The sequence below is a fragment of the Melospiza georgiana genome, chromosome 12, assembly GCF_028018845.1.
Source record: "Melospiza georgiana isolate bMelGeo1 chromosome 12, bMelGeo1.pri, whole genome shotgun sequence".
Lineage (NCBI taxonomy): Eukaryota > Metazoa > Chordata > Aves > Passeriformes > Passerellidae > Melospiza > Melospiza georgiana.
In genome coordinates, this window is record NC_080441.1 from 8,136,466 (window position 1) to 8,158,346 (window position 21,881).

The 21,881-nt window shown below is 46.8% G+C and overlaps 1 protein-coding gene across 2 annotated transcripts in view; it reads left to right on the forward strand.

The window, feature by feature from the left end:
- Positions 1–21,881, forward strand: part of DOCK11 (dedicator of cytokinesis 11) — a 76,921-nt gene that overhangs the window by 19,464 nt on the left and 35,576 nt on the right. For both annotated transcript variants that reach the window (XM_058032519.1, XM_058032518.1), the window contains exons 6-24: positions 1,470–1,565; positions 4,677–4,811; positions 5,810–5,987; positions 6,424–6,503; positions 6,881–6,964; positions 8,802–8,942; positions 10,957–11,166; positions 11,499–11,621; positions 12,620–12,702; positions 14,077–14,199; positions 14,381–14,457; positions 14,960–15,144; positions 15,267–15,332; positions 15,500–15,592; positions 15,989–16,112; positions 16,697–16,818; positions 17,662–17,748; positions 18,870–18,959; positions 20,483–20,601. In XM_058032519.1, the coding sequence (XP_057888502.1) occupies positions 1,470–1,565; positions 4,677–4,811; positions 5,810–5,987; positions 6,424–6,503; positions 6,881–6,964; positions 8,802–8,942; positions 10,957–11,166; positions 11,499–11,621; positions 12,620–12,702; positions 14,077–14,199; positions 14,381–14,457; positions 14,960–15,144; positions 15,267–15,332; positions 15,500–15,592; positions 15,989–16,112; positions 16,697–16,818; positions 17,662–17,748; positions 18,870–18,959; positions 20,483–20,601 (2,216 nt within the window). The remainder of the gene's footprint in view (positions 1–1,469; positions 1,566–4,676; positions 4,812–5,809; positions 5,988–6,423; positions 6,504–6,880; positions 6,965–8,801; positions 8,943–10,956; positions 11,167–11,498; positions 11,622–12,619; positions 12,703–14,076; positions 14,200–14,380; positions 14,458–14,959; positions 15,145–15,266; positions 15,333–15,499; positions 15,593–15,988; positions 16,113–16,696; positions 16,819–17,661; positions 17,749–18,869; positions 18,960–20,482; positions 20,602–21,881) is intronic.

Genomic DNA, 21,881 nt, shown 5'->3' on the forward strand with positions numbered 1-21,881 from the left:
GGGGTATGTCCCAGCACACCTCAGATCTGGACTGCACTGGCTTCTTTGTAAATGGAAATGTTTTGTCAAGTTTGGCCTTAATCTTTTTTTAGCTGTGTTGTTAATTTGCATTACATCAGTAACTTGAGGTGGTGCCTCTTAAAAACTATCAGCTCTGGGCTGGAGACATTGCTATGCACTGTTATCAGCATGCTTCCAGAAAAGCAAAAGGACAAAAATACTCTATCAAAATGTGGAGACCTTTCTTCTTCTGGCCAGTGTCCCAAATCCTCAAACAAGAGAAGTTACTGAGGTTTGTTGTGGAAGAGTATTGCAAGTGCTTTCACAGATGTTTTGAGGTTTGTATCTTTTGGCATGGCTGTATCTAAAGGATTCTGTTACAGTTTCCCAACAAAGCATTTGCATTAGAATTGTGTAATGGAAATTCAAGTAAAAGAAATCTCTTGATTAAAAAAGGTGAACCACTATAAAGGAGAGATCATGGGTTGTTTTACCCAGGGAAATAAAGCATCAGAAAATATACTCTGGAAGTTGGACGTGAAAAGAGTGAAGCCCTCCCTTTGGATGCAGCAGGCTCTGTAAAGCAGCTCCTTCATGGCTCAGCAGGGCAGGCTGGGGCTGCCTCTGCTGCTGAGTCACTGGGAACCCCAGGGTGAGATTTTTTCATCACTTTGGGCTCTCATTTACCTCCCTTCCCAGTGGAGGTCATGGTTAGGTATGAGTGGAGAGCCATTCTCTCTTTTTGGGACCATGGGACAGGAGCAGGTGGAACCCATCTGGTGTGCCATGAGCAGCCTGGTTGGGTCACTTGCAACTTTGTGGTTTGGTAAATGTGAAATCAGCCAGTTACATTTCAGTTATTTTACTGGGGTTTGGTGGTTTTTGCTGAAATTTAAAATATGAGGATGACAAAAGGATATGACAGGAAAAGTTCAGAGTTCTGCATTTTGCAACTTCCTAAACAGACTATCTTGAAAATTTCCATCTTCCCTGTTTTGAAATCCTGCATAAGAACCTGAGCCTCATTGCAAAATCACTGTGCAGCTCTATCAGAATAGATGTAATCTTTTTTTTTTAAAAGGTGACTCAATCTAGCCTGGTTTACCTCTTTATTGGAAAGGAATATCCTTTATTTTATTTTATTTTATTTTATTTTTTTATTTTATTTTATTTTATTTTATTTTATTTTATTTTATTTTATTTTATTTTATTTTATTTTATTTTATTTTATTTTATTTTATTTTATTTTATTTTATTTTATTTTATTTTATTTTATTTTATTTTATTTTATTTTATTTGTAGCACTGTATGCCTAGCTGTACCTGTTGTACATACATTCTACATGTCACTGTATTGCTGTAGTTAAATGGTATTGCTCTCCAGGGTGGACAAATCCCTTTGTCCAAGAGGAATTTCCTGTGGGAAACAGTTTACCTGACCTCTTTTTATGGTTGTTTGCTGTCTTTCAGGACTCCTCTTCCCTGTGCTCCCAGAAGGGGGGTGTGATAAAGCAGGGCTGGCTGCACAAAGCCAATGTCAACAGCACCATCACTGTTACCATGAAGGTGAGTTTGGTGCAGTTACTGATGATTGAAATGAAGCCCAGGCCACATCTCCAAAACTCCCAGGAGCACAAACAGGGTTTGGGTTGGGATGGGATCTGCCCCTCTTGTATCCATGGTGGGCTGGAAAACCCAGCCTGGCAGCAGTTTCTGACCCTCCCCTCCCCAGCATGTAAGGCTGATGCACGTTAGACCATGACGGGCAAGCTGACCAAAAGGTGCAGCATGTTCTGGTAAAGCAAGATTGTTTTGTGGATGAGCAGCTGAGGCCCAGGAGAGGAAACAGCTGCCCTGCAAAGACAGCTTTCTGAATTTACAGTTTCCTTGCTGGTTGGAAACATGTAGAGAGGCCAGCTTTAAAATAAAATGATAAATCTTTGCTTTTAAGGCAGGGGTGATATTAGTGCAGAGATGTAGCATTACTGACCTAAAAGCAGCAGCTGCCTTGTCTCCTGTTCTCTGCTCTTTATAATCCAGTGTGACATTGCTCAGATTGTGCAGAGATTTTGAGTAGTTCCTCCAAAGGTTTTTGCTATGGCAGGGAGCAATCTGCAGTCCCACCATGCAGCTGCCTTGTCATTGCACAGAGAGATTGTTGGGGAGTTTGTAAGGATATGTTGAAATAATCTCCAAAAGCCTAACTGTTCCAAGGTTTAATTCAATGAGTTATGCTTCCAGGGGAAGTGGAACAGGACTGCTCATAGGGCTAATTTTAATTTGAGTTTTAAAATGGGCTTGGAGGTGATAGACAGAAAAGGATTTTCTGATCCTCTGCTTTTCCAAGCAAGCTTAAAGCAACATTTTCCCCTGAAATTTCTGGAGGCGGTGTCATTTGTGCTCAGCATAGTCAGTTTGGTCTGTTCTAGCCTGAGCCTCTGCTGGTGCTGGTCTCAGTGCCCTGCACCTCAGACCTGCCTTTCAGAGAAGTTACCTGAACTGCACTGGCTTCAGTTCAATTTATAAGATCCAGGGTCTCCAGTGAAGCTCTCATATCAAAGTACTGAGGATCAGGAGCTGTTCTCTGAGCTGTGTCTTGGAGCCAAGGGTCTCCTAAGTTATCTGGAAGATTAGTCATATTTCTCATGGCTTTTTCCCTAGAAACAGAGCATCATAGGAAGAGGAAAAGAGGAAGCCAAGTAGTCACTAAGGAAAACTCTTCATGTCCAGAACTAAAACTGGGCAGTCTGTTTTTCAACTACACTGTGATTCTGGGGTTCTCCTCTTAGAAAGTTTTGTGGTTTACCACATAATCAGCAACACCTCTAAGGCACATGTGAGGAAGCTGAGGACTTTGGCCACCTTCAGCCTTGCCACCACGTGGAGAGGCTGCTGTGGTGTGTCCATCTCGTCAGTGCTGGTTCTCTGCTGGGCTCTTGGTGTCTCACACTGTGCTAAGTGTGTGCAGAGTGTGTTCTGTGGAGAGCTGAGCCACAAGCAAACTCTCATTGGGCTGCAGCTGCCACCCTTTATTTCAGAGCACCCTTTCCTGTGCAGAGAACTGCCCTGGTTTGGCTCAGCTCTCAGTGTTGGTGGCCTATGCTATAACCACAGCACCAGGACTGTCCTTCTGTCCTTCTCTGCCCAAGTGCACTTCCCCAGCTCTCTAGCCCTCCCTCTGCCATCTCAGTGCTCACCAGCAGCACCTGTAGCCTGATCAGAGGGGATGTTCCCTCTGCTCATAGGTTTAGAGTATTAATTTCATCTTCTGACAGTGATTTCTGACAGCAGTGCTTGCACAGGGGGAAGATCACAGGAAAAGTGTTTGCTGTTTGATTCTGCATTTGCTTTTGAACAGAGTTCAGCAAATGCAAACTGTTTAGCATGAAATCCCATAACCACAACAGATATCAACCCTGTAATATCTAGAGAGAGATCTGTCATGGGTTTCTGTAGCATCCACTGCCAAAATTCCTGAGATTGCTTCAGTGAAGTGCTAAATCAGTGTTTAGGCTGGATTAATGCTTCACATCCTTGGCTTTCCATGTGTCTTTATGCTCTGTTGAGCTAAAGGTTTAGTTAAATCTGATAAAACTTAAAGCTCAGCAGCCCGTGGAGCATCTCTACAGCTAATTATCATCCAAATGAGGCCAGAGGTTACTCTCAGAAGGGATGGGTTATGCTTCAGGGCACGAGGCTCCCTCCCAGTTCTCTGCAAGCCAGGGGGTTTGCTGAACATGTGCTGGTGTCAGTAATGATAGAAACAGGAAATTACTTGTAATCTCCCATGTGGCATGAAAAATGCTGTGTTTATTCATAGATCTTCCAGGTAGACAGAACAGTAGAAATCCTTGCAGTGTGCTGCTTGGCCTGGCTTCCTTCATGATTCTCCTCACACAGATACCCAGCAACAGTGAAATGCACCCTGCTCCTTACAGCATATGGTGCTACCACAATTGCTGCCAAAATGGTCTCCTGAATTATAGTCCAGTAGCTTTAGGCTGACAAGCATGAAGAAAGGTGTTCAGAGATATTGGAGAGCATTTTTTTCATCATGAAAATTAGTAGTACAAACACAAGGACAATTCTCCTGAAATTATTGCTTTTTGATGTAAGAATTGGACACTAAGCCAAAGCCAGTTCATGAAAATAAGTTTGTATAAAAAAACCCAAACCCAAAGCCACAAAAAACCCAAGCAGTTGAATGGATTGCATTGTCCCTTGGCTTGCATTTGAGTGCTAGGAATTTCCACATGTCTGTTCCTAAGTTTTCCAGACAATTGCTTTGTAAGTCTGTATGAAAAAGGCTCTGGAAATACCTGCTTTAGGGTGGGATGGATCTTCAAGTACTGTGCTGATCTGAATTTACTGTGCAGCATTGCTTTGTAAAGATAAATGAGGCTGGAGCCAGCTGAGAGATGAGCTGGAAGCCCTGGGGCATTGCTTTAGATGGCAAACTTACAATAACAACAAGGGCATGAAAATTAAAGAAGATGATGGAAATCTCTCTTTGTAAAAGCAAGCCATATTCAAATGGGTGAATCTGAGCACTCCAGGGTCAGCAGTGTTTTGTGTTACAGTTTTTTCTCAAGAGCAGGGAGGGCAGATGTGGAAACCGTGTTTTGTGATGCACAGCAGAGTGAATACTTGCCTGAGCAAGAATTTGTGTTTTTACAGGTATTCAAGAGGAGGTATTTTTACTTGTCACAGCTCACAGATGGCTCCTATATTCTGAATTCCTACAAAGATGAGAAGATTTCAAAAGAATCCAAAGGCTGCATTTTCTTGGACGCTTGCAATGATGTGGTTCAGGTAGGTGTCCTTTCCTGCATGGATTTATGGATTGCTGGCTCTGAGACAGACAGGCCTGCTCTCTCGAGGCCTGAAGGCATGGAATTGCAGATTAACCCAAAGCTGGCCAGCTAAACTGATCAATAGGCCAGTGAGTAAATGATATTGCTTTATCTGGGGCACCTTCCTCCTCTAATTGTTGCTTGCTCCAGCTTTTTCTTTCTTAAACTGTGTCTTGGTAAGTCCGTGCAAGCAGGTAATCCTTTGGAATTCAGGACCTACTCAGGGGCCATAAGGTTTTAGGAGCAGGTATTTGTACAGGACTAATCCTGGATTGCTTGGTTGTGCTAGAGTGAGGTGCAGCAGTAGACTGCTGCTCTGCCTTCTGCCCTTGCTGTCTCTGCAGAAGCTGCAAGCATTGAGTGTGATGCAGGGTGGCCTAATTTACCCCAGTGGTTTGCTTCAGCATGGATGAGTCAGAGCTGTGAGTTCCCATTTATCTTTCTGAGCACAGTAAAAGCAATAATGCACACACCTCAGTGATCTATGGGATGTACTTCCCAAGTTGCATCAGATTTGCCTTGGTTTCTGGTTGGAAAATGCTCTTTAAAGGCCAGCACAGCTGCAAAAAGCTGCAATGTACCATTTGCTTTTTAAAGATAGATGCCTCTAAGTGTCCTGGAGTGCAGCATTACTTACCATGTCAGACAAATCCAGTTCCTCACTTCTCTGGGCAAATATTACAGGTCTGGTGACATCAGAAGGAGCTTGTTCCTGCTCCTTGGTGCAATGTCTGTGCTCCAGTCTGGCTTTCATTCACTCAGAGCAGCTGGCCATGGACCTGTGCACTGCTCTAGCCACAAAGCCCTCTGTGATTGCAGCCAGATTGCTGTGTCAGGGAGGGTGCCTGCCTTGTATTTTGTGGTGTTTCAGCTCAGGATGCTTTCCCAGAGAGGAGCTGTGTGGCAGGTACTATATTGTTGAGGAAAATGCAATATGAATCTGTTTTTGTTGCTCAGTGTCCCAAGATGCGCCGCTACGCGTTTGAGCTGAAGACAATAGACAAGTACAGCCACTACCTGGCAGCTGAAACTGAGCAGGAGATGGAGGAATGGCTGGTAACTCTGAGGAAGATCATTCAGAGCAATACTGAGAGTTTGGTGCAAGAGAAGAAAGATGCTGTGGAGTCTGTGCAAGGTCAGTTTGTAAACAAACACCTCCCTTCTGCACAGGATACAGGAAGGGTGCCTGGAGAAGTGTATGATGTACTGAATTTAAAGCAAGAATTGTGGCTGACACACAGTATCATGCAAAGGGGCTCAGTGTAACACAGATGATACTCTGAGGAATAAAAGTGGAGGGAAATGTGACCCTTCTTCTGGAAGGGAAATCCATGGCAAAGTTTCAAGGCTGCTGGAAAATTGGCTCTGTGAAGTTCTGCTCTGGACAGACCTAGCAGACTGTAATAGTACACTTTGATACTGGTAATGCATGGAAAAATCTTACTCCCAAGGAATGGAAAAGTCTCAGTAAACTGTTTTCTGTGCTATTGTTAGCAAATACCGCAGGATGCTTTCTGGCAGAGTGCTGCTCCTGCAGTTGTTTTGAACATCTGTTTCTGGTGTCCTTGCAGATGATGAATCGAGCACACAGGGAAAGTCAGAGAACATCCTGGAGAGCCTGGAGAGAAGCATGCATCCAGAGCTGATGAAGGTATATTGTGTTTGCAGGACCACTCTCCCCACCCACAGCTACTTCTGTCCAGCTTCTCTGGGAGAGGGATTTTCTGCTTGCTGTGTCTCCAGCTCTGGGCAGGCACCAGGTCCTGGTGGGTTCTCTGTTATCCCACCTGTCTGTCTCACCCATGGTTTGAGACTGTGTTCCTCAGCTCCAGGTGTGGTTGCCTGCTTCTGTCTGTTTTTTCCTTCAGCACAGCCACATCTCTGCACTGTCCTTGCACCATGGCAGTGCTTTGTATCACAAAGGCAACCTGAAAAATAATTGTTTTGTTTTGATTCAGTTCTTTCCCAATAGCAAGTGTTTGCCTCTGTGTGGCCAGGCACTAATGTCAATGCCTTCCTTTGTCATAGTATGGAAGAGAAACAGATCAACTAAACAAACTGAGCAGGAATGATGGAAGACAAAACATCTTTTCTTTTGACCCAGAAGTCCAGGTAAACACTCCCACATTTCCCAGTGAGAGGTTTTGTTCACTGTGTCACCTCCCTTGTCCCCTTGCATGGCCACAGGGTTTGCCTGCAGGAGCAGCATGTTTTCCAGTGCAGAGCAGAAGTGCAGCCCATACTCCTGCCAGTGAGAGCAGAATGAGGTGCCAGTGCTCAGGAATTATAGCTCTAATACAGGGAAGAGTTTCAGCAGCCCCACACATGGCCTCCCTCCAGCTTTGCTGGCATTTGTGTGATCCATCTTGGTGTTGCTGGATTTCAAACCAGGTTTTTTCTGGGGCTCTGAGAAGTTCTCATGCTTGCAAGAAGAAGCAGCAAAAGAGGTGTTGCATGGATGGCTGCAGTGCTGCATGGGCTCAGCACATCTGGTGCAGGGGGCAGAGGTGGCAAAGGCCATGGCAGGGGTTTACAGGGGAGTTTACTCCCTCAGTCTTCAGGGAGTTTTCACATGTAGGGACAGACAAACTGGAAAAAGCCCTGTGCTGGTCTGGTGCACTGGAGGAGGGGTCATTGCCTATTGGCCTGTTTTCCTTTGGCTTTGAACTTGAATTCTCTGCCAGGGTCCAGGTGTGGGATTTCAGTGGAATGAGCTGCAATTGCTAACAGAGTTTTAGAGAACTGTTCCAGGATCTGTCATGGTTTCTGGTTCTCCTTCTGGTTTGGCGTGTTCACACCTGTAAAGTAGAACATTCTGGTTTAACAAGGAAATGCAATTAGTCTTTAAAAGGTTTAGCTGTACAAAATGAGCTTTTCTCTTGGCAATTCTTTAGAGTCTTTAACAGAAGGAAGATAAGCATCCAGGAGTCTTTTTGGTTTATTTTTTTTAGGAGATGCTCTGAGAAGCTTCCTGTATTTTAGTCAGATAATAAAAATGGAAATATTGCTCAGTGTGGAGCATCTAAGATAACTTCTTTTACCTGATCAAATGGTTAGGCTGAATTCACTGCCCTCTTTCTATACCCAGAGTGCTTCATTCTGGTGTGGGTCAGTTGGATCTGCTGTAACACCAGGCATTCAGAGTCCTTGCTCCAGTCAGTGCTGGTACATGCACACTTGTGTGCCTGGTGCTAAGGGAACTGGGAGCAGGAATGTATACCTGCAATGTACTTTCTTCATGAAAAGAAAATAAGGGAAGCAGAAATACCTGCTGGTATTTAGGGATGCTCTGTCCCCAGTGCCCAGCACAATGGGTGTGTGAGAGGCTGAGGGTCTTTGGTTGCTGTGTTTGGCTGCTCTTTGAGGAGGGTGGGTATGGAGGCACAGGCCAGGGTGTGCTGGGCTAGGGAGGAAGTGATGATCATTGAGCCTGTTTGGATTTCCCAGCCAGACACTCTCTGCTGTTTCTAGCCATACCAGTTACTGCTGTGCAGCTGGGCCTGCCTTCCACTCTGAAATGTTGTTTACAGTCCCATGTGTGCCTTGTCTGTATTTCAGGCACAGGGGCCATCTCTAAGCTGGCCACACCTTCATGGTGGAAAGCACTTTTCTGGTTGTTGTCTCGTGTTCTGCTTTCTTGCCCGAGCTCTAAGTGGTGTTTGGGAAGATCCCCTGGGTTACAACTAAGCAGGAAGGAACTGAAATCATTCTGAGGTTTAGTTTGCTGTGCTCTACAAAACAGGTTGCTAAAAATTGATACATACCCATGAATCCATGTCCTGAATACCTCTGTGTAACACCATCAAATCACACTCATTTGTGAATGTCTTGTACCTTTCAACTTTAAAAAATTGATAAAGATAGTATTGGCAGTAATGTGATCACTTAACATTATTCAGGGGGTTGTTTTCTTTTTTAATGAGACCAGATGTGTTTGTTTGCTGTCTAGAGACTCGATTTCTCAGGGATTGAGCCAGATGTGAAGCCTTTTGAGGAAAAGTGCAGCCGGCGCTTCGTGGTGTGCTGCCAGGACTTCTCCCTCAACCTCCTTGCTCAGCTGAGTGACAGGGCAGAAGAAGGACCCACCAACGTAAGGGGAGCTCCAGCATGTCCTGCTTTGTCTTTTTTCCTCTCACCGGCAAGAAAATACCTTGGCAAATTAACCTGTGGGGTTAAAACAATCCCATTTTGCCATGAGCACCAGTGGGACCTGGACAGGCAGTGACTGCTGGCCCAGAGTCCAAAAATGTGCTTGGGCACATCAGCAAACACCAAAAATTTGTTTGCTGATGTGCCTCAGCCCACTGGGAAACCTGTGCTTCAGGGCTGCAGGAAATGGGGACTGTGTGTCTGCCAAATTCTCCATCCCTGTGAGAGTCCTGTTGGTAAATGATTAGGCTCCATCTCCAGACCACTCACGGCTGTGTTTTATTTTGTTTCCCCTAATGGCAAGGGATTTCCCTGTTCTGGAACCTTCCTCTGACTCCCAGCCTAACAGTCACTTTACTATATGCATTTGTTATTGTGCCAAAGTTGTGCCCCAGCCTAAAAACCCTTGTATTTTCTGAGCCTCTGATGTCTGTAGGCAGCTATCACATCTCACCCCAGCCTTTGTTCTGCTGGGCTGAACAGACCAGTCTCCTCCAGTCTTTCCTCCCCAAACAAATCCCTGCTGTCACGTCCTGTGCTTGCTCTGGCTGGAGTCAGCCCTTCCTGCAGGGGTGCAGGGCAGGCAGAGGCACCAGCACTGCCCCATCTCTGCTGCTGCTGCTGCCCTGGCTGATGCCTGGGAGAATCACAAAGGCTTTTTTGTGATGGTTTCATATTGGCAGATCACAGCTCTGAGGCACAACACCAGGCTCAGTGACTCCCAGCAGATGGATGCATTGCTAATAGCAAAGATTCTTGTTATCCATCCTTAATCAGGGCCAGAGTGAGACCTAATCAGCACATTTTCAGCATTGATGTAATGCCTCCAAGTCATGCTGGAATGTCTTGGGCATGCTGCAGTTTTATCTTCAGGCCTGCATTTTTATATTTCCATGGATGCATGCCTACTAGGATGTTTGAATTAGAAATACATGAATTATTGCCACTTGCCTGGTGCTGTCAAGATCAGTAGCTACAAAGCAGTTGGCAGATTTTGCACATGCATTTCCTCAGCAGTGTCAGCCTTGTATTTGACCTCTCCTGGCTGTGTGAGCTGACTTTCCTCCTGGGATAGCATCTGAGGAACATTTTCAGTGTCACAGTTGAGCCATCCAGAGTTGCTGGACTTTGGGAAATAAATATGGTGATCTTTAGTATGTGATCATAAACACTCTTAAGCTGATTTCTTATTGCAAAATGATAAACAGATCTAATGAATATGGCTCACCTTTTCTTCCTGACTTTATAGTTTACCACTTAGGTAAAAAACATATGGATTTCATTCTTTATATTTCATATAACTTTATTCAAACTGACTAGATTAAAATGTGAGAAGGTGCAGGAAAAAAAGGATCTGTATATTTATAAAGCAAATAAACATGGATTGTGTGTTACTATAGTGGATATTTTTTACCCCCAACCAGGGAGAAATGATGAGGAGGACTCCATCTTATTAGAAGGCTAATTAATTACTTTATTATACTATGTTATTCTATATTATATTACATCTATTACATTACATCTAAACTGAAGCTGCCAAGCACTCAACTGCACAGAATCTTGTGACTGTAAGCCCACAGTCCTGACACACACACACATCTGGCCCTGATAGGCCAAGGAAACAAAACACCATCACTCTGGGTAAACAATCTCCATGTTGCATTTTACTTTGGCACAACACAGGCACAGCAAATGAGATAAGAATTGTTTTTCCTTTCTCTGAGGTTCAGAGAATGTGAATCTCAGAAATATTCTTGGGAAGTTGTGCCTTGCTTTTCTCCGTGAAGAAAAATGTGGCTACATGTAGCAGTTCTGTAAAATGCTGGTGTACCAAACTAAAGGACCAAAGAGGAGGAGAAAGTTCCCAGTTTTCTTGTCAGGAAAGCAGTGCTGTTGACACTCTTGAGCCCGTGCCGTGCATTTTTTATGACACACATATTCAATCCAATTTCCAGGTTGAGCCCTTTTTCCTAAGCTTGGCGTTATTTGACCTGAAGAGTAACTGCAAGATCTCAGCTGACTTGCACGTGGACCTGAACCCGCCGTGTGTGCGGGACATGCTGCAGGAGGGCTCCGAGCCGCGGGCAGAGGGGGCCCCGGGGCAGGGCCCAGGGCAGGGCCTGGTGCACGGCGTCCCCGAGTCCTGCCTGCGCTACATAAAACGGGTCAGTGCCTCCCCTGCTCCCCCTCTGCGTCACTGCTGGGGCTGTCAGTGGCTTTGGAGTGTGTTGTTATGCTCTGTGTGGTAACCAGAAGCCAGCTTTTCTCTTGAGCTCTGGTCAGTGTTGAAGTGGCCGTGCAGGGCTTGCTGGCGGTGACGGGCAAAGCGCAGGGAGAGTTTGCCAAGACTTGGCCATGCTCAGGCCTGGTGAACCCCTGTGGCCCATCCCCAGGGCAGGGTGTGTGTGGGGTGTGGGAAGGGGCAATGGGATGTCAGGCCAGACCCTGTGGTGCACACTGGGGTCCTGCAGTGACAGCTGCTGCCTCTCTGTTGCAGGGGGTGTTCTCCGTGACCAACCCGCACACAGAGATCTTCCTGGTGGCCCGAGTGGAGAAGGTGCTGCAGGGCAGCATTGCCCACTGTGCAGAGCCCTACATGAAGAACTCAGACCCTGGGAAGGTACTGCCTGGGGCCATGGGGGCATCAACTGAGTGAGGCTGTCTGCTGCTGCTGCAGGGTGTAGAGGGGATGAAACATGGATTGTTCTGCAGCTCTTCAGTTTCTTTCTTGCTGGCAAAAATAGGTTTTGTTCATTCTGTTTGCACTGTTCCCAGGCTGGCTTCAGTTGGACTGTCCTGGGAGACTTGGTTTCTTCCCCTGGAAAGAGGCAGAGGATTAGAAAGAGCCAAGCATTTGAGGCCAGACCTTTCTCCGTTAACACTTCAGCAAGCCAAAGCCTGGGCTGGGCTGACAGGAAAAAGCGGGATGCTTCATCCCCAGAATGAAGTGTCTGCATAGAATCATGGAATCCTTTATCTTGGAAAAATCCTATAACATCATTGAGTCCAACCATTAACCCAGCCCTGTCAACTCCACCACTAAATTGTGTCTCTAAGCACCACATCCACATGTGTTTTAAACACATCCACCACTTCCTTGGGCAGCCTTTCTAATGTTTGACAACCTTTTGTGTAAATAAATTTTTCCTGACATCCAAGGGAGAGGCCCTGCTGTTTGACACCAGCTTCAGTTTCTGCATCCATGTGAAGCTGATGCTGTCTTGTTGCAGCCAGTCAAGAGTAGTTCCTGAAAAGTCCATTATGGAATACCTGGTAATGATAGCATTCCCTTGGCACTTTGTGAGTCTGTATAGGACGAGCCAAGTGCAGTCAGTTTTGGAAAATACACTAACACCTTTTGGCAAATAGAGCACTAATAAATACACTGGCAGTTCAGTCCTGAGGAGGTTTAACACCTCTGCCCACAAAGTTTGTGCTGCTGCTTTGCAGACTGACAGCTGTGGTTGCTGTGAAGGGACACACAGGGATGTCTGTCAGCTGCACTGGTGCCTGGAGCAGACAGAGATGCTCCTCCTTGGAGACTGCAACTCTTTTCACTGCTGTTCTGGGGCAGCATCAAGCCCTGGCAGCTCTGACCTGCCTCTCTGTGTTTTGCAGACTGCCCAGAAGGTTCATAAGGTGGCCAAGCAGGTGTGCAGCCGTCTGGGGCAGTACCGGATGCCCTTCGGCTGGGCTGCCAGGTCAGTGCCTCACCTTGGGCTGGGCTCTGCCCACACTGGGAGCTGCTGCTGCTGCTGCTCAGAGTGACCTGGGACATGGTTGGGAAAGGGGCCCAGTGACTGAAGTCACTGAGGTTGCAGCTGAGGGCAGAGTGTGGCTCCAACTCTCAAGAAGGAACTGGGATTGGCCTGAAGTGCTCTATCTAGAATTAGAAACAAATACTAAAAAGTAAACAGTGCTAGAGCTGGGAAGGCAGTAACCTTCCTACTGACCTGCAGCTACTGCTGTCAGGGCAGAACGTTCCTGGGGACAAAATACACTGTCCCATGCTACCAAGGGAATCACTGCAGAAATTCCCTCCTGGCACCAGCCACTGCCAGGGACAGGATTAGAGCAGAGGCCTTCCCAGCCTGGCAGTGGCAATCAGATGGGTTTGTTTTCTGTCTTAAACTCTGCTTTAATTAATGTTCTTGGGAATGGCAGAAGGTAGTGATCCCATTCCCTTGCTGTTGTTTTACTGGAACTGAGAAGTATGTCAGATGAGGAAGGCAAGCTCATCTGCTGCCTCCTAGTGCTAAATTGCATATTGGTGCTGGGAATGACATGGGAGCACAGAAAGCTGTCACAGTGGGCTGCAGTTTTAGGGATGTACTGCTTGCAATGTGTATTCTTGAACTGGGTGTTCCTGTGGTGCTGGCTGCTCATTTTTGAGGTGATTTTGGGATGCAGCTGGATCCTGGCAGCCAGCACTCAGCCCTCTGCCAAGGGGACCCTCCCCTAATGGTGGGCTCTGGGTGGGCATTGGCTTGGACTGGCTCCAGGTTTCTTCCTGCTGGGTAAAGAGCTGGCTTTGGACACCAAGGAGTTGAGTGGGCTGGTGCAGGGAGCTCTGCATCCCTGGAACATTTCCCCTGTGGGTCTCAGAGGAAAGTGCTTGCACAGAAGTGAAGTGCAGATGCTTTAATGTTATCATACACAGACACCCATTATTTTCGTGGCAGAGATGCTGGTATTCATCCAGGGCAGAGCCCAGTCTCCTGCTCTGACTCCAGGAGGAAGCTGATGCATGTCCCCAAACTGGTTTTTATTGTGCACTCCTTTTCTAGGGGGATTTCTGTGCTCTGACCCCATGTGCAAGTGGGAAGGTGCTTTACCACTAGATGTTAGTTGGAGGGGATGGAAGGGTGTTTGTGACTGTGGACCAGGCTTGGAAATGGGCTGAATTTGTCCTGAGCTGGCTGGAGAGAATAATCAGGTCTGTGGTACTGGGAGCAGTCACAGGCCAGTGAGCCCCTTGCCTGATGAACTGAGCCCCTTACCTTTCAGATGTGTCAGAGACCTCAGTGTCTGTATGTTTACCAACATTTAGAAAATACACCTCTTCATTTCTGCAGGCCAGTTTTCAAAGACTCCCAGGGCACTCTTGATGCTGATGGAAAATTCTCACCCCTGTACAAGCAAGACAGTGGCAAACTCTCTAATGAAGATATGCTGAAGCTTTTAGCTGAGTATAAGAAGTAAGTCCAAGAGACTGGTGCAGGGGCTGGGCAGGCATTTAAACATACATTTTTAAACAGTGAAGTGTAAGCATGAGATGGCAATTTCTAAAATATTTGGAGGGTAGCAAAATGTGCTGATGATGTGCTCAACACCTGAGCTTTCAAGGTTCACACTCTTGTTCCTCTCTCCCTCACACAGACCAGAAAAGACAAAACTTCAAGTCATTCCAGCCCAGTTAAATATCATCATCAAAGATATCCCACTGGACTTCACAAGTAAGGATCTTGGATCTTATCAGGAGTGCTGATGGCTCGAGCCTCAGGAGTTAATGCTTCTAGGGGGAGGTTTTGCTGTTGCATTAACAAGAGTATCTCAGGGCTGCCATCAGAAATGAGTAATTCAGCACAACCACTGACTTTAAGTGTTTCTGATGCATTCTGTGGAGGAGATGTGGTCCAAGTGCAGAGATTTACCTGAGGGATAGATCCTCTTTACATTTTGGCCATCACACCCTGAATCTGAAGGAAGCCAGCTGCCTGCTTTTGCATCGATCTCATATCACATTTTTGATCCATAACTTTGTAGAGCTTTACAAACGTGGTCAGTGTGATTCTTTACCTTGCATTTAAAGAAACTGAAGCAAAGAAAGGACTTGTGATGTGTTGAGTGTAATTCCATAGGCTTTTGGCAACTCCTGTCACAGGTTATGTAGGCTAATCTCCTGTCCAAAAGGCTTTTCTAGTGGATCTAATTTTTTCAGTTCTTATTCTCTTACAGATTGTTTCACAGCTTCTTACATTCCTATAAAACCTTTTGAGAAGGGCTGTGAGGACGTTGCAGTTGAAGTGGAGGAGCTTGTCCCAGAAGTTGCAAAATACTGTTACCCCTTCACTGTCTACAAAAACCACCTCTATGTCTACCCCTTGCACCTGAAGTATGAGAACCAGAAGGTGTTTGCAAAGGTGAGTGACCCTAGGAGTGACCCAGGGAGTGACCTGGGCAGTGAGCTGGGCAGTGACCTGCAGCCAGGCTTGGTGTGGGCCAGGGTGATTGCTGCTCATGCTCCTGTTCTCCCCTATTTCAGGCAAGGAATATTGCTGTGTGTGTGGAGTTCAGGGATTCAGATGAAGCTGATGCCAGGCCATTAAAGGTGAGTTAATATTACCTTTTAACAGGGCTGCCATTTTGGGTGCTCTGTACCTGCCAGGCTGAGCAGGGCAGGAGAAAAGCACTGAGTTTCCATGGTCACTGGTTTAATTTGTCCAGCTGATTTAGGATGGCAGGACCCTGAGTTCAGCTGTTCATTTGTGTTTGCAGTGCATATATGGAAAGCCTGGGGGCCCTCTGCTGACCACACACACCTACGCTGCAGTGCTGCACCACAACCAGAGCCCCGAGTTCTATGATGAGGTAAAAGCAACCTGGGAAACAGCAGATTTTCCTGGATGCTACAATGCCAAGGGGCTTTTCAGGACACCTCTTTTTCCAGGGCTGGGTGAAATATGGGTAAAGATAATCACCAGCCCTTTGCCTCAGCAGAAGAGCTCAGCACAGCCAGAGCCTTTGTCAGTTTTTAATGTCAGTTTGTTTTCTGCTGTCTTTACTGTCACGCTTTGTGCACTCCAATCACACACCCCCATTAATAAGTAATGTTGCAAATGTGATGGAAATGTTAGGAGTTGTTTAAGGTGGGTAAGAATGTGTCTTGTGTAACTGCATACAACATAACATTTGTGAAATGAAGTAGAACTAAAATATTACTCCACAACTAAAAATACAGTCTGATCTATCATGATATCATTTTAGATTAAAATTGAGCTTCCAATTCACCTCCATCAAAAGCATCATTTGCTTTTCACCTTCTATCATGTCAGCTGTGAAATTAATACAAAGGCAACATCGAAAAAACAAGACACCGTTGAAACTCAAGGTATGTTCAATGCTTCAATTACTTCTGTTGGAGTGTAAAAGGCCAAGATAAAACAAATGTAGGGACATGGAAAAAAAAGTGATTAACAAACCAGCCTATATGAATTTTCTTTTTTAAAAGCAATGTAGTATGATATTGTAGGTCAAAGATGGAATAAACTCCATGTTTTTAGTTTATAATAGATCTCAAATTTTTGCTGCAGTCTGACAGCTCTTTCTGACTTGCACAAATGTGTTATTGTCAGGCAAGTCACCAATGAAAACTTGCTGTGAGATCAGGGTCTCAAGGGCTGATCTAGCAACTCTAGGCATGTGCACACCTGGGTCCCACTGGCTGGGAAGCCTCTCCCATCATGGGGCCCTCAAAGAACCCTCACCATGGTGCACAGCCATGGCTCATGCACTGTTCCTGCCCCTCACACCCACACCTGCTCTGCGCTGTGTTGAATTTGGTTCACCAGGTAAAATGTGCTTTAGGGACACTGCTGTGGTTGATCCCTTGGGCTTCCTGGGGTGAGCCAGAGCTGTTTTTGAGCTGGGCTTGTTGCAGTGTGTGTGCTGACCCCGTGCTGGTTGCCTCTGCAGTGGGGTTCTCCTGGGTGCCGCTGCTGAAGGACGGGCGCATCGTGCCCCTGGAGCGGCAGCTGCCCGTGTCCTGCAGCCTCCCCCCCGGCTACCTGGGCCTTCCAGACTCTGACTCACGCAAGGTGGGTGCCTTCTGAAATTCTGAAATGGGCTGCAGTGTCTTTGTCATATTTGCTGAAAAATCCCTTCACCAGGATTTCTTATCCTGAGAAGCCTCAGAGAAGAACGAAAACAATGATTATCTGATGGCTTCTCCCTGTTTTGCTGCTTTGGAATGTGGCTTGGACATTGTTTATCCAACAGGTGGTTGTTTGATTGGTTTCATGTGAATTGTTTTGAGTTAATGCTGTGTCAGGACTCTGGAAGCAGTCACGAGTTTTCATCATTCATTCTTTGTAATTTTTTGTCTGTATCCTTGCTCTATTCTTTAGTATAGTACTAGAATAGAATAGAATAGAATAGAATAGAATAGAATAGAATAGAATAGAATAGAATAGAATATCCTAATATTATCCCAGTATTAGCCTTCTAAGAACATGGAGTCAGTTTCTCAATTTCTCCTTCATCCTGAGGACCCAGAAAATACACAGAGGAGGGAAGCTGAGCTTTTGTTACCACTGTAAATTATGGATTTCTGTTAGTGCTTTGCTCAGCTGAAAGGATCTCTACTTTCTGTGGGGCACCCCCAAAGCTTAAAGTTCTTAGGGGTGTGGGAGGCAGGACTCCTTTAATTCCACTTTCTCTGGGTATGCCAGATGCAGAGGGTACTTGTGGCAGGCTGGGCTGTTGCAGATGGCACAGAGCAGGAGAATGCTCAGTGTGCCTGTTTTCATGGGGAAGGTGGTGGTTGTGCTGGGGGTAGACCCTTTTTCCACCCCAGGCTGTACCTTCTGGGCAGGTGTCTGCACAGAGCCATCTGCTCACCACAGTCTGAAACCAAGTACTTGGATGTTGTCTGTTCACAGCAGCCCAGCATGGATGCAAAGTGGGTGGATGGAGCAAAGCCACTGTTTAAAATCAGAATCCATTTGGACTCTACCATTTACACCCAGGTAAGTCAAACACTTTAAAAATTTCCAGCACAAATGCAAAGGAAGAGACTGCTGTGTCTCTACTACAGCTAAGCTGTACCTGGTCTGGGAAGGAGGGCCCTGGTACCTGGTTTGCAAAGCAGCCCTGAGATATTCCTGAAGCAGCATGGCTGGCATCTGCTCCTTGGTTGGATAGGGTGAGATAATTGTGTGACTGAATGAGCCTGGGGAGAGGCTGAGGTTCCCTTGGCCAGTTGCACTGTAACTGGCAGGGCCAAGGAAACATTTGAGCAAATGACCTGCTTCAGTGAGGCAAGAGAGACCTGGTGGATGTGAGAGGTTTCCCCAAATTGTAGAATCATTAATGTTGAAAAGACCTCTAAGATCATTGAGTCCAAACTAGACTTTTTATTAAGTTTTTTTAAAAAACATTCTCTGACAGCAGCAGGCACAAGAAAACAGTCCTGGTTTCCCTTTGAAAGAGTTCAGGCTGTTTTACCAAGCCCTGCTGTGTTCTGCTGTCTTATGGTAGTGGTGGACTTTCCTAAGTTTCACATGATGTGCAGCAAAGGTCCCCAGCACATTCTCTAGGGCTGGGCTGTCAGCACTGCTCCTGGGGGAATGCCCTTGGCTGGATGCCATCAGCTACATTTACATTCAGAAAAAATGGCTTTCAGCATCTAATTCTGTTTTTGGAGATTTACTGACTCTGTATAGCACTGAGAGCCGCATAGTAGTTGTGCTTCCTCCCAAATTACATTTCCAGATGCTTTTCAGATTTAAATAACCCAGTAATTAAATCTAACCTTGGAGGAGGAGGGAGAGTAATGGGAAGGAAAGTCTGCCCCAGGTGGGCAGTAGGAGGCTGGTGAGGCAGTTTCTGTGAGTTGCAGCTGTTGGGAGGGTTTCTGTTTCTCCAGGCCAGTGCTGTTTGGGGACTGGGGCTCAGGCTAGTACAACCACAGCAGAATTTTAACACTGCTGGAAGTTTTGTGCTTAATATTGAGGTTAGTTGGGACATGGGGTTTGCTGGGGACATGGCCCACTGCTGCAGGAAAGGCACCAGATTTCCAAGTGCAAGCAACAAAGTAAGGGCTGACAGATGCTGAGGCTGCTGAACTGACCTTGTTTGTCTTTTCCAGGACATGCACTTGCACAAATTCTTCCACTACTGCCAGCTGGTTCAGGCAGGAGCCAAGGAAGTGCCAGGAGAGCTCGTTAAATACCTGAAGGTGAACAGTGCCTGTCACTGGGCTTCATTTGTGTTCTTACAGACTGTCAGCAAACACCCAGAGCCCTGCCCTGTGGGAGCACACCCCTGCTGGGGCCACTGCATTGTGCAGTACCCTTACTTTTGCTTTATCCTATCAGATGGGCTAGGATTTAAATGAAATGTTTTTCGTGTCCCTACATTCATTTTATCTTGTCAGACGATTTTCTGTGTGCTGCTTCCCTCTGCCTTCCACAAGGGATAAAACAAGCAGTCAGCATTGCTCTGCCATGCTCAGGGCAAAGCTCTCTCCTGGTGCACTCACACTCTCCTCCCTTGCTGCTCTAGCTTTGATTCAGCCCTTTAAACTCTAGCACAATTCCTTGTTTTCTGGAAGCCCATTCGAAATGCAAGGTTTTTTCCAGGCTGAAAAAGATCAGTGAGATTATCAGCCAGTTAAATTTGAGCAGAGGTGACCTATGACCTAGACCAAGCTTTTTGGAAATCACTGCAGCATGAGTAAGGGCTTTGGAGCAGGTCCAGCAAGGGCTTCTGCAGGGAATATTATTCTTGGCTGTTTACTGTCCTTGCTTCCTTCCATAACTGCCTGTTTTTGAGAGCGGTGCTGTAGCAACAGCTCCACTTCCAGTGGTGGGGATGTATCACCACAGGGTTACTTAATATGTGTCAGATAAGGTATAAATATTTTAAGAAATAGAAATAATAGCAGGTTTTGAAGCCAAGCACTAAAATTACAGTAGCTTTGTTGTGAGCATTTTGCCAGGTCCCAGCCCTGCCAAGCCCCAGCACCCTCACTGCAGCCTTCAGACAGGGAGATAGGTGAGATAGGTATGTGCTAACCACAAGTGAGGGAATCTTAACCACCACCACCTCAATAATTTCAGTAATTTAAGTAGCTAGATAAAGATTTAAAAACCTTTTGTTAGATTTGCAGATTTGAAATCTGAAAATGAAACATGCTGTGTTTCCTAGACTCATATCACGAGCTTCAGGCACAAGAGTTCTGTGAGTCTGGTGGAGAGCCTGTGCATGAGACCATCCTGACCTTCACCAAGTGCCTTAAAATACATTTTCAATAGCAAGCTATGCTCTTTGAAAAGAAAAGTCTCTCTGAAAGTCATTGGGCAGCAGTTTTTCATGCTCCAAAGGCATTTGTGGAAATGGGACTTCAAAAAACTGGCACAAGTGATGGGAAGACTTAAGAGCAAAACTTAAATTCTGGGCTTTTCAAATCAGATTAGTAGCATGTGACTTCTAATGAAGTCATATCTGCCTGGACACATCTGAGAGGAGGATTTATACCTGCCATGAGTGATTTATGTTTCTCCCTGAGGGTTTTCAGCTGGGATGTGTCAGCAGGTCCTGCTATGGGTCCCAGCTTTCCTGTCCTCCAGTGGGCTGAAGCATTTGCACACCCTGAATCCTTTGCTGTCCCATTGCCACAGAAATGTCTGAGGACTGTAAATGTTTAACATCTGCAACACGTTGAACTAAAAGTGTCTATGTTCTGAACATTTGTTTTAGTGTTTGCACGCCATGGAGATCCAAGTAATGATTCAGTTTCTACCTGTAATTCTTATGCAACTATTTAGAGTCCTCACAAACGTGACGCAGGAGGATGAAGTAGCTGTCAACTGCACCATGTGAGTGCTGGCTGAACCTTCCAGTGACAAATGCAAGGCCATGAATGGCAAAAGCAGGGTCTGGTTTCCCAGGACAGGGTGCTAAGTGACAGCACTGGCTGTCCCCTGCAGCTGTCTTCCCCGTGGATCGTGTGGGTGGCATGGGGGCATTGTGGGGCTCTTCTCCTGGGGGCGGTGTGAGGAAAAACGTGGTACTTTAAAGATACTCCTGGTTTGTTTCTCAAAAGAAAAAGAGTTTGGTGGCTCTGGGAGCTGAGTTGTCTTATCAAAGGGCTGCAGAGTGCCCAGGTGTCCCAGCTGCAGATGTGGGGAGCAGTGTCCTGGTCTCATCCCGGCACACCAGTCCCTGGTGCCAGGACTGCTCCCGGTGCCCTGGGGCTGCTGTGGGGCTGCTGCAGCTCCAGCTGTGCAGGCTCTGATCTCCAGCAGCCCCGAGAGGGCAGCAGCAACCCAGGCAGCACTGCTGGAGCTGCAGCCAGAGCACCTTCCCTGCAGAGAGAGCAGCCAGGGCACCTTCCCTGCTCCAGCCAGAGCACCTTCCCTGCAGGGAGAGCAGCCAGGGCACCTTCCCTGCTCCAGCCAGAGCACCTTCCCTGCTCCAGCCAGAGCACCTTCCCTGCAGAGAGAGCAGCCAGAGCACCTTCCCTGCTCCAGCCAGAGCACCTTCCCTGCTCCAGCCAGGGCACCTTCCCTGCAGGGAGAGCAGCCAGGGCACCTTCCCTGCTCCAGCCAGGGCATGTTCCCTGCAGGGAGAGCAGCCAGGGCACCTTCCCTGCTCCAGCCAGAGCACCTTCCCTGCAGGGAGTGCAGCCACAGCACCTTCCCTGCTCCAGCCAGGGCATGTTCCCTGCAGGGAGTGCAGCCACAGCACCTTCCCTGCCTGGCACCAGCAGTGACCCCTGGATCCCAGAGATGCACTAAAACATGCAAAACGTGCACCTTCCTTGTGATGCTGGCTCAGAGCAGTGCTGCCTGCACAGGGGGTGCTGGATGTCACCCTCCCCTGGTCCCTCCATGTGCCAGGAGCATCCTGCTCCCATGGAACTGGAGGCTGAGCCCCAGTCCCCAGGGATGTGGTGCCTGTTGCAGTCACAGCCCTGCCCCATGTGGTGTGGGTCATGAGAACTTTTCCTCTGTGGAGCACTGTAATTCCACTCTGTTTGAAGAGGGTGAGGACGGGGCAACAGGTGACCCCAGGTGCCTGTTGCGTGACCAGCTCCCACCTTCATTTCCAGAGATTTTTATCAAAGCTTGGCCTGATGCTTTCCAGTTTGTCAGTA